The sequence below is a fragment of the Hippichthys cyanospilos genome, chromosome 11, assembly GCF_059441005.1.
Source record: "Hippichthys cyanospilos isolate Australia breed blue-spotted pipefish chromosome 11, RoL_Hcya_1.0, whole genome shotgun sequence".
NCBI lineage: Eukaryota > Metazoa > Chordata > Actinopteri > Syngnathiformes > Syngnathidae > Hippichthys > Hippichthys cyanospilos.
This window is the reverse complement of record NC_142379.1, coordinates 2,728,250-2,745,822: the sequence shown is the minus strand read 5'-3', so window position 1 is coordinate 2,745,822 and position 17,573 is coordinate 2,728,250. Positions and strand designations below refer to the sequence as shown.

The 17,573-nt window shown below is 43.3% G+C and overlaps 2 protein-coding genes across 2 annotated transcripts; both read right to left on the bottom strand.

The window, feature by feature from the left end:
- Positions 1-449: 449 nt before the first annotated feature.
- Positions 450-8,551, bottom strand: pgr (progesterone receptor). Its single transcript, XM_088427685.1, has 8 exons — positions 7,699-8,551; positions 6,748-6,857; positions 4,152-4,268; positions 2,927-3,232; positions 1,896-2,040; positions 1,686-1,816; positions 834-991; positions 450-765 (listed from the first exon to the last, which is right to left on the bottom strand). The coding sequence occupies exons 1-8, from the start codon at positions 8,430-8,432 to the stop codon at positions 610-612; spliced, it is 1,857 nt and encodes a 618-aa protein (XP_088283811.1). The 5' UTR covers positions 8,433-8,551; the 3' UTR covers positions 450-609.
- A 2,406-nt stretch (positions 8,552-10,957) lies between these two features.
- On the bottom strand, positions 10,958-17,515 carry trpc6b (transient receptor potential cation channel, subfamily C, member 6b). The gene is made up of 12 exons (XM_088427688.1): positions 17,424-17,515; positions 15,116-15,847; positions 14,466-14,630; positions 14,223-14,387; positions 13,793-14,009; positions 13,321-13,548; positions 12,675-12,939; positions 12,346-12,541; positions 12,035-12,244; positions 11,891-11,947; positions 11,186-11,261; positions 10,958-11,102 (listed from the first exon to the last, which is right to left on the bottom strand). Exons 2-12 carry the CDS (start codon positions 15,845-15,847, stop codon positions 10,963-10,965), a joined length of 2,451 nt encoding a protein of 816 aa, XP_088283814.1. The 5' UTR covers positions 17,424-17,515; the 3' UTR covers positions 10,958-10,962.
- Between the last annotated feature and the right edge of the window lie 58 nt (positions 17,516-17,573).

Sequence of the window (17,573 nt, the reverse complement as noted above, 5' to 3'; positions counted from 1 at the left end):
AATCTTGCATTTTTTTTACTGTATTCTGTAAAATGGTTGCAATCTCAATGCAGTGATTCTTGAAATGATAAACATTACAACAGCAAATGTACTTGACAGAAAGTACTCGTCAAAAGTTTAGAAACACCTTCAAACCCAATTGATTTTAAACGCATCAGTGAATTCAAGCTATTTATTTTGAAAAATGCTTCTTAAGAAGAGATTTGATGGAAAAAAATATGTTAAATATAGATAAAAATGAGTCCAATTTCTGTTCAAAAATTGATGAGAAAAAAAATCTATTCAAGAAATACAGTCAACTTTTTTTGCTTTCACGGGCCACGTAAAATGATTCCGTGGACCATATTTGGCCCCCGGGCCTCGAGTTTGACACCCCTCTTCCAGCCAGCGTATTCATCCGCTCAGAAAATAGTCCCGAAAAGGTACGTCAGTCTTACGATGGGCGATGATGGTTTTGAAGTGTTTTTATTGAATTTGATCGTTTTTGATTGATTCCCACACAGCAAAGAGAAAAAGAAACAAAAACAAAAAGCAGGAAGTGCAACTGAAGGCAGTTTTGGCACAAAGCTGGACTTGCAGAAGAAGAAGGAGGAGGATGAGAAGAAGCGGTCACTTGGGGTGGAAGAGAAGCGGCCTCACCATGCCCGCCAGAACCTTGGGCAGCTGCGAGGCGATCACCTCCGTCATCATCTCGGGAAACTCCACCTTCATGGCGTCGGCCTGGATGAACGTGCTCAGGCAGAACAGGTTGACCTTCTTCACTATCTGGCGGGGGAGGGACAGGGTTCGTTTTTTGTTTTTTTGATTCCCGTTGACTTTCGTTTTTTTTTTACCTCGTGCATGGCGTCCATGAGCTTGGTGAGGTGGTAGAAGCGCTGCGAGCTGGCCACCACGCCCTTCTCCTTGCCGTGGATGGCCTTGGTCAGCTCGCGGATGTAATTCTGACGCATCTCCTCGAAGGCCCCCTGGCTTTTCAGACCCTCCAGAGGCACTGAGGGCACCACACAAAGCTCGCTTGTTTTTTCATTAAAAAAAGAAAAAAAAATGCTAACCCTAGCTGGCTAGCAAGCTTGCTAGGTGTCTGGATAGCCTTCTAGAGATTTAGCTAGCAAGCTAGCTACGTGTCTGGCGACACTGCTGGATATTTAGCGAGATAGATTAATAGAGTGATGGATTTGTTCTGGGAGTTTAAAAAATATAGCTTGCTGATGTGTTTTTGGATTAAAAAATAGCTAACCGTAGCTGGCTAGCGAGCAGCTAGCTAGCTGTTTGTTTAGCCAGACCCTGACTGATTTGTTTTTAGATTAAAAATAAAAAAGGCTAATGGCTAGGAAGCTAGCTAGGTGTCTGGATAGCCTTCTAGAGATTTAACTAGCAAGCTAGCTACAAGTCTGGCGCCACTGCTGGCTAACCGTAGCTGGTTAGCGAGCAGCTAGCTAGCTGTTTGTTTAGCCAGACCCTGACTGATTTGTTTTTAGATTAGAAAAAAATGGCTAATGGCTAGCAAGGGAGCATTTGTGAGCGTAGGTGTCTGGATAGCTTTCCAGAGATTTAGCTAGCAAGCTAGCTACCTGTTTGGCTACACTGCTGGATATTTAGGGGGGTATATTCATTGAGAACCACTTAACTTGAACACCTAAAGTAATAATCATCCTTTTTATTTTATTTTTTTTTTGCAGTTTTACCCGTATTGAGCAAGATGATGGCCTTCATGCACAGGAACTCCTCGCGAGTGACTTGAAGGTTAGCAAATTCCTGCGGGATGAATTGGATGGCCACGCACAGGTCATAAATGGGGGATCTCCTCATTTGTTCGCTGGGAAACAGGGCGGGGCAAATGGTGAATATCAACTTTTCATCTATAGTAATAATTTGGTCATCTAATTCATACTTACAGGCTTAAAACAAGGTCAGGCGCAAAGTATAAATATTCCCTGGTGACGTTCTGAAAGGAGCGCCAGCCCAGCGAAAACACCATCAGGTTCATCCAAGAGTACTGGATGAGAGTCATCTGGTCGCTGATGTGAAGATTACGAAAGCCTTAGCAAAAGGAAATCACAATTTCAAGCCCTAATATTTCAATCAATACAAGGGGAACATCGGGGGACTTTGGATAAAGTAACATTTGCGTATACAGTCAACTCCAACCATACGAAATTAATCCGCCCCGGAGTTCGTAAGGCAAAATCGTCGTACGGCGGGCAATAGAAACCTATGCTAATTAGCTAATGCGTATAAAACCTTAGGTAAACATCAAAATTATGTATACATATTAAAAATTAGTAACAAAATACAAAAATCATAAGTGCTACTTATATAGAATATACATGTATATAATTAAATAACATAATAATAAATATATAAAGCAAAAAATGAAATGTTATTTACCTTTTAGTGACTTTGACTTGAGCTACTTACGCCCATATTCCCTAGCCAGGATAGCCTAGCCTAGCCTAGCCTAGCCTTCTTTGTACTGTATTTCTTGATTATCTCCAGCTTTGTTTCCATATAAATCATCTTCTTACTTCTCTCCTTAAAATCATTAGCAATCTCGGGACCCATGGCTAACCAATTCAAGTTCGAATGAAGCACTAAAATGCACAATAATTACGTTATCGTTAGCACTCACGCGAGATCAAGTCTTTAGCATAGCCAATAGCCGACCGATAGCAGACCAGCATCTTAGTGACGCGTTATAGTGCAGGCAGTCCGACGCGAAGAGAAAATAAGAGCAATTACCTCAAAACGCCTGAAGAGGGAGGCAAAACAACATGAATACAGCAACCCCGCAGGTCATGACAGTTGTTGATGCCGTAAAGAGAGGCCGAAAAAACATAGTATTCTACTTCGTCACGTGAAAAAAACGTAAGCGAGGGACGCCGTAACCCAGGGGTCCAATGTGCGCGTGTAATTGAAGCAAGGTTACCCGGCAAAGACTTGGACCACTTGACGATCCACAGCAGCTGCTTCTCGCACAGCCTGTTGAGGCTGCTGAGCAGGACGTGGGGAACGTCGGCCTGAGCGCTGTCGTAGCCCGAAAACACCACCTCGGGTTCGATGTTCTCCAGGATTGCGGCGATCTGCTGCGAGAAATGCATCTCTTGGATGCCCGGCATCCCCGTCATGGCGCCCGGGACCTGCCCGTCGCCCGACACGGACAGGTGCGACGGGAACATGACGGAGGGCGACAAGCCCAGCGCCTTGAGGGCTCCGAAACGCTTCAACTTCCTTCCTGAGGGGGCGGAGCAAAAGAAAAGGTTTGCTTAGGGAGCCGTGTTACAAATCAACTTTATCGTTTGGAATCCCGCGCCAAATGCGTTCATAAATCTGATAGCCGAGCTTTAAAAAACATCACGTGGATAGTTTCAGGCATGGCTTTAGCAGACATTCATTTTGAGGGATTTTTTTTTTTTCAAACGCCTCCCCAAAAAAGTTAAACAGAGAAACAAACGCAGAAGTGAAATAAAAAGCATGTTGTGTAGGCTGCTACGCAAGCTAATGCTATGGATTAACTTCCTGTCAAGTTGTTTGTGGTTGGATGATTTATTTACTAATCCGGTCTCACATCAGGGGGAATCCTCCTATCTCCGAAATCGTCACTTTTCAAGAGACCCCCCCCAAAAATATTTCCTCAACCATTAGCATAGCATCGTAAAAGCTAGCTAGCAAGTTTTAATGGATTAGCCTCTGTTAAATTGTTTGTGCTTGGATAATTTAATTACGAATGCAGTCTCACCTCAAGCGGAATACTCGTATCTTCAATATCATCAGTTTTCAAGAGACCCCCAAAAATATTTTGTCAACCATTAGCATAGCATCATGCTAGCTAGCTAGCGAGTTTGAATGGATTAGCCTCTGTTAAATTGTTTGTACTTGGATAATTTCATTACTGATACAGTCTCACATCAAACGGAATACTCGTATCTTCAAAATCGTCACTTTTCAAGAGACCCCCCAAAAATACTTTGTCAACCGTTAGCATAGCATCGTGAAAGCTAGCTAGCGAGTTTTAATGTCATTACTAATACAGTCTCACATCGAGCGGAATAATCGAAGCTACACTAATATTAATTTGTTGATATATTCTATTGTCTGTCTGTCTACATGTGTTGCTGCACCGTTCGTGTGGCCTCATTCATCACACCAATTACCTCCTAGCATCATTCCCGCTTGATAACACTTCCGCAGGCGACACGCCGGGCAGTTTTTCCTCCGGATCTTGTCCACGATGCAATCGTTGCGCCCGGCGCACAGGTAGCTGTGATGACCTTTCAAACGAGAGGGCGCAACGAGCGGCAAACATCATTTTCAAATCCAAAATGAAGCATAATGAGGAGGAGGGAAAAAAAAATGTGTCGAAGGGCTCCCGAGCGTTCGGCGAAGAGCTCTGAAGGAGAAAATGAGATAGCGGCAAGGCTGTAAGGACGGCGTGACACGGCCGCGGTGAGACACGGTGGCTCTGGTGTATCCGCCGCCGTGCGATAACAAGCAAAACAAATCCCGAGAAGCCTGAGATAGCGTCGCCGAGCATCTCAGGCAGTTACCAAAGAAGGTTAGCAGATGCTTTTGGGGGGCAGTGGACATGAATGTTTGGTCTAAACTGGAATATTTTGGCTCCCCCGTGCATCGTGCGGATTTGCGCTTTTGCTGAAACTGGGGCAGGATCGTTATGGATTTTTTTTAGGATGATCCGAAATCTGACGGAAAATAACATTCCGATAAGCAATTATGGGGCGGTTAGGTAAATGGTAAAATTGAGATTTTGTAAAAGTGGCAGAAAGCTTGATTGGGGTTTACAATAGGGACTAATTACTTCCACGTGGCATTCAAAAGGGACAGGCCATTTACCATTTTTAGCAGAAATATTTTGTCTATCGTTACCGTAATTCCCCAAATATAAGATACACGTTTTTTTCCCCCAAAGTTAGGCCAAAAATATTGTGACTAACTACTTCATGGAGGCATTCAAAAGGGATAGCCCATTCACCATTTTTAGCAGAAATAATTTGCCTATCGTTACCATAATTCCCCAAGTATAAGACACACATTTTTTTGCCCCCAAAAATGAAGGCCAAAAGTATAGGTGCGTCCTATAAACGGACACTTACAAGACATGTTTACATTAGGGACTAACTACTTTATCACAGCATTCAAAAGGGACAGTCCATTTTACCATATTTTGTCTATCGTTACCATAAACCCCCAAATATAGGACACACGTTTTTTTTCCCCAAAAATGAAGGCCAAAAGTATAAGTCTGTCCTATAAATGGACACTTCCAAGACATGTATACAATAGGGACTAACTAATGGCATTCAAGCGGGACAGACTATTTACCATTTCACCATATTTTGTCTATCGTTACCATAATCCCCCAAATATAAGACACACGTTTTTTTTTTGCCCAAAAATGAAGGCCAAAAGTATAAGTCTGTCCTATAAAGGGACACTTACAAGACATGTATACAATAGGGACTAACTAATCATATTCAAGAGGGACAGTCCATTTACCATTTTACCATATTTTGTTACCATAATTCCCCAAATATAAGACACAGGTTTTTTTGCCCCCAAAAATGAAGGCCAAAAGTATAAGTCCATCCTAAAAATGGACACTTAAAAGACATGTTTACAATAGGGACTAACTACTTGATCATGGCATTCAAGAGGGACAGTCCATTTACCATTTTACCATATTTTGTCTATCGTTATCATAATTCCCCGAGTATAAGACTCACGTTTTTTTGCCCAAAAAAAGGCCAAAAATAGGGCTGCGTTCTATAAATAGCCAGTTAATTTTTCATTTATTTATTTATTTATTTTTTATTAACACCATGAGGGAGATTGTTCCATAAACCGAGTTTTGACTCACAGCTGTGCATTTATATTTGCTGTCTTCTTACTTCGAATAATTACGGTAACGGGACGATGAAGCGGGCGGACATCAGCCAGTTCCCGTTGCGGCTGACAGCTTCAGGTATTTATGGTAAAAAGAACTCGAGCCACGTTGCAAGGAAAAGGAAAAAAAAAAAAACAACTGCTTGGAGTGCATTCAAGGTTACGCGTTCACTGACCACTCGCAATGTGGGAAATCTGAAACACTTAACGCGCTTGACAACTTGTTGAAGCTTTTAAACATGTTTATTTTATTTACCCTGACGCATTCAATCCCTAAGACATATTTTCATGTTTTTTTTAAGGCTCCAGATATCCAACTGCTTTATTTAAAAAAAAATGTAACCCTTGTGCACATACTTTGCAAACTACTGCATTTTTGTTTTCCTAATTTTGTAAATGCTTTAATAGGTGTTGCCCAATGGCATCGGTTCTATCCACAAATATGTAGTTACAATTTTTAACACCCACAAAAAATTGAAAACTACTTTAAGACATAGCCAATAACTGGTCTCTATCGCCACCTACTGTCTTGAGGTCAAACACAAGTCAAGAATTTTCTATTTGCGGACATAGATGGAGCGCCACTCAAAGTAATGTTGCAAAAAAACGCAAGAACGTCATAAATCCGATTAAAATCCATCTCAAAAATTGTAATTATAATGGTTTTCTGTGGTCCAAAATTTGGACAATGATCATTTATGCACACAAAATCTCGTACGTCCACCTGCAACCACATAGAATTATCAGAATCGTTGCATTTAGAAAATGTACACGTTTTAATCATCTGCTGGAAATTTCAGCTCCCTAGTGAGTTTTCTTCATTTGTAACATAACTTGATGTGTGCTCACCTTCCACTGCTCTTTTAAAAAAGACCTTGCAGCTGCCGCAGGTCAGAACTCCGTAGTGGCAGCCCGAGGCCTCGTCGCCACAGATCACACAGGACCTCTGGGGAGGCATCCTGCCCCCCCCCCCAAAAAAAAAAAAAAGACACGTTAAACTCAAGTTGCTTAGAACGGTGATAAACATGGACTAAAATTGGGAATTTTCTCGAAAGAAAGTGTGCCTTAAAACCCAGTGTGTCTTTTACAGCGCACAAACAGTTTTTGTAAAGGCGCAATTTTATAAAATAAATACTCAGTTTTTAAATAAACAAAACAATATATTTTAAGGTTTTTTGGTTACAATTTCATTAAAAAAAATTAAGTGTAGTATTTACCTTATTCATAATGGTATTCTTTGACTTATCTGAATGTTTTGTTGACGCTCCCTTTAGCGCAGCTCCATCTAGTGGACACATAAGGCAACCACTATTCTATGAGCCTTATAATGTTATACATGAAATCATTTTTAAAATAGGCCATTCATTGAAGGCGCACCTATACTCCAATAAAAGCATTTCAGTAGCTTTAATACCTAAAATAATCAATTACTTTCGTACAATTCCCATAGTAATTTGTTTACTTAGCATCTAAAATAATCTCATAGTTACTTTTAGTGCTTAAAGTTGTTTATTACTATAGTACTTAAGTACCTAACAATTACTTTAAAAAGTTGACTACTTTCGCACCTAAAATAGTAACTTTAGTAGTTCTAGTGCTTAGAATAATCAATTACTTTAGTACTTGAGTATTTAAACAGATGGATTACTTTGGGACTTGTTTAATGAATTACCTAATAGTTTAAACGTCTGGACTCTTAAACGTGAAAATAAGGGCTAAACATATCAGTTTGACTTGAGGTCATGTTCCAATTAGTCCGCTTTTGTTTTGAAAAGAAAGCCGCAACCACCGGGAGTTTACCCGGCAAAGGCGTTGAAAGGCGTCTGGTTCCGCTGGACCGCGGCCTGGCTGTGCACGCCGTTGTAGCCGAAGGGGTCCTCGGTCAGCCCGGCCGGCTGGCACCAGAACTGCGACTCCCCGGGCCCCACGGCGGGCACCTGCCAGCGGGCCACCTCGCTCTTGTACGCGGCCAGGTGAGCCGGCGAGGGCGCGGCGGCGTCCGGGTGGAGCGCCGCGCCCTTGCCGGCCGGCCCCCCGCGGGACTCGGCCCCGGCCTGGCCCGAGTGCTCGGCGTGCGCCGGGAAGTCGGGCGGCGACGACGCCTCCTGCGCCGGCCGGGGTCCCGGCGGGGCGAAGCGGGCGCACTCGGGCTCCCCGAAAGCCGACCGGGGCTGCCCGCGGCCGCCTTGGCAGCAGCCGTCGAGCGCCTCGAATCCCGGGCACGGCGCCTCCATGATAACGGACGCCTCCCGCTCGTCCTTGATGTACTTGTTGGACGGGCCGGAGCCGGCGGGCGCCGCGTCGTGCTCCCACTTGAAAAAGTCGGCGTGGCGCTCGTAGGGAGCCTCGGCTCCTTCCGCCAGCTGCCGCCGCCGCTCCTCCGCCGGAGCGTCCAACAGGTTGGCGCAGTCTCTGAACACCGAGCCGTCGCCGTGGCTCGCCGCGTAGCCCTCGCTTCCGGCGGGAAGCTTCATGTCGTTGAAGTCCATGATGTCGCCGGCGGCTTCCAGCATCCTGCCGTGGACTTTTTCCATTATCGCGTGAAAAGCGTCGGGGGGAAAAAAGGAGAGCGAGTCCTGCCTGGTGCGCCTCCGAGCAGGGCGAGCGAGTGAGGGAACCGGGCGGGGGGGGGGGGCGAGGGGGAGTTTCCTCTCGGCAGCCTTCTCCTCCTCTCGCCGTCGCCGCTCGGCTGACTGCAAACGGACGTGGATTACTGAGGGGCCATTCAGGGGTCAAAGGTTGAGGCCTGCCCTCTCCCGGCCGGGCTCAATTGAAAGTCGTTTCATTTTCACCCTTTTTTTTTAATGGGTGTCAAAGTAAAGGCCCGAGGGCCGGTTGTGGCCCGCAACATCATTTTATGCGGTCCACAAAGTCAAATTGTGTGCACAAATTTTGGGCGTTTTTTGTTCACCGATCCCTATTTTAAAATACCAAACAAAACAATAGAAATAATTCTTTAGTGGCTTTCAAAACTAGTTCTCCTCCAATTTGTTGTGTATTTTGTTGTGTATATGATTTGAAGATGTGATATGAAGCACTTTGAATTGAAATATTTCTGTGTTTTGTTTTGGGGTTTTTTTCCAAACAGGTAATTCATTGATACATTTATTATTTATCTGTTGATTATTTTTTGACCATGAATCAATTATTTGTTACCTAAAGATATCAAACATTTCAGTACTAAATTACATTAAAATAATGCCTTATTTTCTCATGTTGAAAAAAAAAAAAACATGAAAATCATATTTACTGTATAGTCCAAAAGTATTTATTCATATGCGCAATCTGCTGCTTGTATGATGTCTGAGGGAAGTTCTGGGATGGCGTTGATGCGCACATAGGCCTTGGCGCTATCTCCTGCGTCATAACCATGTCGCTATCAGTGGTGTGTGTGTGTGTGTTTCTCATTGTGTGGCCTACATTGTAACTGTAGGAAAAACATGAGTTTTTATCAGCATGTTGTGATGTTCGTATGCAACCCAGATTTGTCACCTGATCAGGAAACTCATTTGACTTTAGCGAAACTGCACAGAAAGTTTTACCAACAAACACTAATTGTCTTGAACCGGATTAAATCAATTCGACCGCCTGTAACCTTTGGAATGTCCGATTTGCAATCTAAAAATCGTTGGGTCAAAAATAACCCAATTTTTGGTCAAAACAGGACCGCACAATATTTGGGTCACATTGACTCAACAGTCTGTTTTGTTTTTTGTTTGTTTTTGCTCACAACCATCCCAAAAAATGGGTCAAACTACACAAGACGCCCCCCCCAATTTTACCCAACATATTGTTGTTTTTTTTGCACAAAACAACACAAAAAAATTGTCAAGTTATACAAGACAACCCCCCGCCCCCTCAAAAAAAAAGGTAACAGTAAGACCAACCCAGTATTTGAGTCTATTTCACCCAATTCTCTGGATTGCACAAAACCACCCCAAAACATCGATCATTTTATAAGACAATCCCCCAAAATGGATCAAATCAGGAACAAAACCGATATTTGGGTCCGTTTGACCCAACATTCTCATTGTTTTCCAAAATAAAAGCAAACGTTGGCAAATGTTTTATTTTGATTCAACACGAAGATAATCAATCAGCTTTATCGGCAGATATTAAATAGGAAAGCACAAGCACTTATATCACACTGATACCAGCCCTGTTTTCTACGCAATTGGGTCGTCAAAAATGTTGGTGATACCAACCACCAATTCTTAAAAAATAAATAAATAAATAACAGATTTTTTTGTAGCACGAGAATGTCAAAAGATGAGCATGCGTAATGCAACTACCTTTTGTTTAACCTCCTATAAAAAAAAAAACAGTGATTGTGAAACTTTAACGTGGAAGAAATATGGCAAAAGAATGAGAGCCCAACAGCACCACCGTGTGGTTAACTCTGACATTGTCGCAATGTGGAGCCCCATGCAACATATGGGCAACAAAAACATGCCAATAAAAACAATGTTCTATCATCTAGATTCTGCAAAGTTGGTAGCTACAGCTTTACATTTTTGGGTATTTTTTGAATTAGCTTCATGATGTGGATCAGTGAATCACAAACTTTTTTTATGACGTTATGTAATGATTTTGGATTAAAAAAAACAGACCTAAATGAATTTGTTGTGGCTTATTTTCTTCAGCAAATCTGTTTATTTCTAACTCGTTCGCTGGAAAATTCTGTCACTAATTACATCGCAATCTTAACAAAATAAACGCATACAACATTTTGCAATAAAACACATCAATAAAACACAATTTAGCTATAAATCTTTTTATGTTCCATTTGGATGACACTTCTAACGCTGTCTACCATTATTATTATTTTTTTTTTTTAGATATTATTGCTGGCCATGTCATGTAATTTTTTATGCATATGCACTAAAATTGGAATTGTGGGCCACAAATGGCTTTTTTTTTTTTTTTTTTTTTTTTGCTGATACTGTATACACACATGCATATATATATATATATATATATATATATATATATATATATATATATATATATATATATATATATATATATATATATATATATTAGGTTTGAAACCTCGCATTCAAACTAATGAGACTGGCGTTGTCCTTGCGCGACTTGACCGAGCTGCCCGATGAGCTGCGCCAGGGTCTTCACTTCCCGCTTGCCCATCCCCAGCAACTCGAAGCGAAGGCTGGAGATGTCTCGCTTGATCTCGTTGAGTTCGCCTGCGGGACAAGATGTTTCGCAACGGAGGCGCCGGGAACATGGTGTGCGTGTTTTTGTGCGCGTGTGCGCGCGCTCTAATCACCTTCATTCACCTCGTCGTTTTCCCTGTCCCGCTGTGCTTTCAGGATGTGTCTCTTGACGAGGCGATTCATGATCTTCTGGAAATTGGAAATAGTGCTGGGTAATTTAAAAATGACATGCTGATCCCGAACGCTATGTCACCGAGTTTGAGGTAAAAACCGCTGAAATTAAGTTGAAGATAAATCCCTCTGGGCCATTTTAACGAAATCTTGGTATAGTTGGTTAAAAGGGTAAATAACTAGCTAAAGTTGGTTGGTAGTCCACAGCAGATGTAAACAGCTAGGTGAAGCATAGTAAATTAGCTAACTACTTGGGCCTATCTATTTGGAGAGCTTGCTATCTAGATACAGGGGAGCTAGCTAGGTAGCTACTTGGGGTACCAATGAGTTAGCTATTTGAGGAGATATCTACGTGGAAAGAAAGCTAGCTACTTGGAAAGAAAGCTAGCTAGCTACTTGGAAAGAAAGCTAGCTAGCTACTTTGAAAGAAAGCTAGCTAGCTACTTGGGAGCAATTATCTAGCTACGTGAGATCTAACTGGGACTGGAGCGCTAGCTATGGGGGTAATAGCTAGCTCGGTACCTGGGGATACCTTGCAAGCTACTTTGGGTGAAAGCTAACTAGCTTTAATAGCTATGCGTTTAGGAAGATACAGCAGGTCAATAAGTTGGTGTAAGTAATCCATATTTGTATTTATTTCATTTTACTTGATAACGCGTTGGACAGGCAGATGCTTCCACCTTGGAGTCTTCTTGTTGCCTTAACTGAGATCCAAAACAACAAGGAAAAACATGAGGTAAACAAAACCAACTTTTGCTGAATGAAAACAGAAATTGAATTATGTTGTCTACCTTGTCTCGTTCCATTTTGTCACCCCGAATATTTTCTCGGACCTTCCCTCGAGCTGCCTCCCAGAGACATCCTTTGATCCCCCGCAAGAGCGAAGCAAACGGGCTGAGACTCGGGAGCAGGTTGAAGGGGACGGGCAGGGAACCGCCTTGCTCGAAGTACGAAAACCACAATTTGGCCCGGGCGAACTTCCACTCCACGTCAGCGTCGCCCTGAACAAGACACAACTTTTTTTTTCTTCCCGTGATCGTTGGTAAAATCGTCCTTCATGTTTTAGGAATACGGAAGCAAGCGTTCTTGAAACGAAGCAAACCTCAATTTCCTGAAAGGAGCTATTGAACATGGCGATGAGCATGTTGAGCAGGACGATCACCATGATGACGTTATAAACCCCGTACAGGATGTAGCCGATATTTTCGATGAATTTGTGGTCGATATCAATCACCACCGACTTGACTTCTGACAGGCCAAAAATTGCCCAGAAGAGCGTTTTGAAGCTTTCCTCCAGCCTGTAATGAAGACGTTTGCAAAATGAGTTTCCTACATACAGTATTTGACGATATTTTTTATTTTCTTCCCCAACAGATGTTAATTTCTACTCGAATCAGATCAGAATTTCAGATAAGACGCGGCGCAGCTCACGTGGTGAAGGCGTCGTTGTGCTTGGCCCCAAGGTAGTACGAGTACAGGTTGAACATCCCCACCATGAAGGCTACAAAGACAGTGATGAAAATCACCAGGAACTTGAAAATGTCCTTCACACTCCTGCCGAGCGAGATCTGCAACGGGCCGAAGCTCTCGTTGGCGGGCAGCACATAGGCGATGCGACAGAAGCTCAGCACCACCGCGATGGCGTACAGGCCCTCGGAAATGAGCTGCGGATCCGAGGGGAGCCACTTGACTCGGGCTGGAAATGAAGAATGGAACGCTGCGGTGAAGCGAGGATCAATCAAAAACAATCACATCAAACAACAATCACGACAAACACAAAAGGTTCTTGTGTTTTGTTTTTCTTTCCTGCGGAACCAATCAAGGAATCTAAGCAAACCAAGCAACCTGATCAGAAGTTTTGATTTTGCTATTCGCTCTTTTACAAATTGTGGAAGAACAGACTATAAAAAAAACAGGTTTCCTACTGGGAGAACCAAAAAAGTTGCAACCCTGCCAACGTTCGCTCCTCAGTGAGGGTCTTTAGAGTGCTGACAGGAAACCTATAAATGATCCGACTGATACTACAAAACCAAATCAACCGATCGGATCACAAGAAGACTTGTACTCTGTGACGTACCGAGCTGGAAATACTGAATGTCCAAGGGTAAGGAGATGCCGGACAGATTAGCAAAGTGCTCGTCCACGTAGCGCTGAGCTGCGTACACGTGCCAGAACGCCATCAGCCGTGCAATGAACCAGCTGCTGAAGATGGCCAAAATGTTGAAGTCCAGAAGGTTCCATGGTTCTGAGATGTATTCCCCGATGTCCTGAGACCAAATGTCATTGCATTCTTCCCAAATTTTCCCTGTAGACACAGGAAGAAAGACCCCGTTAAACCATGACATTTTACTGGATGATATTCCCAAGTGAGAAGGTAGGGAGTAGTGTTGTACTCCACAGATCACCAAGACATTATCAAGACTAGAGTATCAAGATCAATTCAAGACTAAGACATCTGGTATGCCAGATCAAGACAAAGACCAAGGGCAATCTCAAGAACCACACCACTTAGTTGCTAATTATGGAAATTGGTCAGTAGAAGACCTAACCTAGCACCCAGAACATAATGAGAATCTCCATCCAGGTGAAGGGCGTGGTCTTCATGCGAAAAAGCTGCGAAGGCCGGTCGTGGGCCGTCACGTTGGGCATCAGCGGCGGGCCGTTGAAGCGGTCGGCAGCGTTCAGGACCAGGAGGCACAGGAACGTCACAAAAGAGGCGGCGTGGGACACAAACTTCAGAAAAGGGCCACACATCAGCTTCCCTAGCTGATGTAATCAGGGCAACAGATAGGGAGAAAAAAATAACAGTTGTGAATATAACACCAGAAATTGGGGTACAATCTCTTATTTACATAAATACACCCTAGGGGGGTACTTATGTACCAAGTTATCAATGTTTTGAAGGATAATAACGCATCATCGTTGAGGGTATCATCCTCAAGAAACCGATACAACCCTACGTATCCTCAGATGGTCAACCTTGCTAGATGGTGCAATCCAGGACACAAGGGCCAGAACGGGCAAGCCGACCGTGACCCCGAGGACCAGGAGAATCTTAACCGCCATGGTCCGTTGACGTAGTCCGGAAACGTTCTGATACCAGATGGAGAGCAGCTGTTGCTGGCAGTTGGGATGGGCCACAAACTGAGAGACGGGCACAGCATAAATACTCATGGACTAGAATATACGTTCCAGTTTTGAGATTTCTGGGCAAAGACTCACCTTTTTAACCTCATACTTGATGGCGAGTTTTAACCTGTCCAGGTTTTGTGAGCTCTCGAGCGATTCACCGTGCAAGATGGCTTCTACTTCCTCTGTGTTCTGGCACAAGTCCAGCAGGCCCACCATGAAATCTTTGCACTGCATGGATAGCTTCTTGTAGTCGTTCTGGTGTAGGGGATAGAAGACGCACGTCACTATTGTGGTTTCATTTCAGAATGTAAAAGTTGCTGCTACTAATTAGTCAGACCAAGTGACAGATTTCAAGCATCCAGAAGCAGTCTGGGAGTCTAAGACTGGGACTCTGGCCTTTAGGGTCTTACCCAACAGGAGTTGGTGTGGGCATTGGACAATGGGTTGGACAAGGCGTTCTACAGACCCAGATCTTTAAGTCTTTGACTTCAGACCAAATGTAAGGCTGGACTGGTTTACAGAGATGTCGAGTACAGCTCACGTACCATTGAGCACGGAAACCTAACTCGATGAAGATATCCTATTCATGATTATTAAAAATAATGTCGTCGACAACAAGGATGATTCCTAATGTCCTACCAAATGTCCTAGAAACCACCAGCTTCTGGCAGTCTAAAAATCAATCATCCCTAGTGACTAAGCAACTGTCCTCTCAAAAACTCTTTGGTCTGTATTTTTACCTTGAACTCCATCTCAGTGCTGGCCAAGACCGCCAGCTCGTTGCTCAACTCCAGCGCCGCCGTCACGGGATCTTCATTGGAGAGCGAAATATACGCCGGACTGGCGAGACCTTTGTAGGCGTCAATGCGGGACTGCGAGTGTCTGAAGGAGTCGTCGGCCTGCTGCTGACTGCAGTCGCCGCACCAGCAGAAGTAGTCGTGGGGCCGTCGGATACGGGCCCCCCTGGCGAGAAGCAAGTGTACTATCTCGTAATCGTGACATTGGGATGCAAGGATGATGGGCGTGACGTCGCTGGAGAAAAGGCTGCCGTTCTCGTCGTAAGCAAAGAGGTCTCGATGTATGTCTACCTGACTGGGGCTGGACGTCAACCTCTGAACGTCCGCAAAGGCCCGGTGGCTCAAGATGGCCTCCACGATCCGCACGTAACCTTTACGGATGCCTAAGAGTAATGCGTCGCCCATCCTGGTCAACTCTTTCCTCTCCAGGAGCAACTTGGTGATCTCCAAATGCTCGTTGGCCACAGCCAGCTGCAGAGCATTCTGGCCCGTGAAATTGACGCTGTTGACGTTGATGTCCGGCAGCTCCTCAAGCAAGCGCTTCACCTCGGGAACATTGCCGCGCACAACTGCTTCTAAAAAAACCTCCTCGGTCAGAGAGAGGTTGGAGTCGAGATGGTCGCGGAAGAAGGGGGCGGCCTTCCATGAGGCCGATTCGGAAGGTTTGGTTGTCATCTGCACAAAGGAGACCATATAAGAGACTTAAAGGTCGGGTTGCAAAAATTGAAAAGTTTTTCTAGAGTTTTCTTGAACCGTTTTACAAAGTACAGTGGACCCCCGTGTTACAGCGTCCCTGGATTGCATTTTTTTCATGTTGCGATGTGGACTACTGAGTTTTTTCATCCCCTCTTTTTGGTATTTTCCCGGTTTTGCGACAAAAACAACTGTCATGACCCAAGGGGCTTGGCTGTATTTGTGTTGTTTTGCCTCCATCTGCTGGCGTTTTTAGGTAATTCTACTTGTTTTCTGTTGCCGTCAATGCCTCCATGCAAGACGTGACTACGATGCTGGTCTGCTATTGGTCAGCCTCACTCGTTTCAAAATGGCGGAATGGTAAAGCTTTGTTCGATTGTGAGTGATTACAAAACCGTATTTGTAGTGCATTTTACTGCTTAATTCAAAGTTGAACGGGTTAGCCAAGATGATGTTAAAGTGAGAAGTAAAAAGATGATTTATATGGAAATCATGCTGAAAATAATCAAGAAATATGAAGCTAGCCTAGGCTACCCTGACAAATTTGACTCACTTGCTGTATTGGTTTGTTTTTTTCATTGATCCTGATAACCCGTTGCGCCTTATTGATGGAAATTTCCCAATAATATACCGGCTTATAGTGTAAAAAAAATACACAACACAACTTACTTGAAAGCTAAAAATGCTAACGCTAAAAAAATCACCACTTTTTAGCCAATCCATAAACGTATGAACATATTTACAAGTACAAAAAAATGCTCGTAAATACATTGAAATGTTCTCGTTGCTTGAACTAAGCTATCTTGGCCTCCGTCCATACGTCCGACGGAGATTTATTACTCGAAAGCCACCACCCACAGACTCATCATCTGCCCTGCTTGACACCCTCAAACTCAGCCTCGAATGTGGCTCGACCCGGGAGAACACTCCCAGCATGTTGCTAGGCTATTTATGGGCTACGCTCCAAAGTCCTTCAAGATCAGCATATGGTGTTCGCCCGTTGTTTAAAAGCGAATCACCAATCTGACTAAATTTGCTTTTCCAAGTCATAATTGAATTTGAGTGATGCACTTACAGCGACCGGTAATTGCAGCGGTTTATGATGACTGAGCGAGCGAGACTGCCCTCTTTTATCCAATTGTAAACTTTGCTTGAAAGGAGCAGAATTGAGATGAGTGCATATGCAGTCACCGGCCATATAATTACGTGCTGCTACACATACAACCAAAATTCTGACTTATATAAATTGACAGACGCAGAGCTACTTGTTTAGCTTTTTGATTAGCATGCAGCTTGCAGTTGTCTGCAAAAAATAAATATATATATATATATATATATATATATATATATATATATATATATATATATATATATATATATATATATATATATATATATATGTTTTGAGAAATTTTGAAACATAGGAAGACAAATTATTCAATGTCATTATGATGACCTTTGCTTTTCAATACAAAAACAATAACAACTCAAATCAAAAGCATGCAGGACAGCATATAAAGAAAATGACGTCATAAATCCCAATTATTTTTCCACGTACCTCAAAGAAAGTCAGATGTGTCTGCCACTTTCCATCTTTCTTATCGCGGCAAGGTAAAATAACACAACGAACCTTGACTCCATATCCTGTCAGTCTCTTTCGCTCGCGTGCTTCAGTGACCGAGAGGTTGTGGTCACTGCACTGGAATTT

Bases quoted from the DNA above. Each gene is read 5' to 3' on its own strand.
- pgr (XM_088427685.1), bottom strand. From the start codon at position 8,432: ATGGAAAAAGTCCACGGCAGGATGCTGGAAGCCGCCGGCGACATCATG. The intron at 2,041-2,926 runs GTAACCTTGCTT...CCTTTTGCTAAG, and splicing joins GTGGTCCAAGTCTTTGCCGG to GCTTTCGTAATCTTCACATC. The intron at 992-1,685 runs GTAAAACTGCAA...TGGTGCCCTCAG, and splicing joins CATCATCTTGCTCAATACGG to TGCCTCTGGAGGGTCTGAAA.
- trpc6b (XM_088427688.1), bottom strand. From the start codon at position 15,847: ATGACAACCAAACCTTCCGAATCGGCCTCATGGAAGGCCGCCCCCTTC. The intron at 12,940-13,320 runs GTACGTCACAGA...CTTCATTTCCAG, and splicing joins CATTCAGTATTTCCAGCTCG to CCCGAGTCAAGTGGCTCCCC. The intron at 11,103-11,185 runs GTGATTAGAGCG...CTTGTCCCGCAG, and splicing joins AAACGACGAGGTGAATGAAG to GCGAACTCAACGAGATCAAG.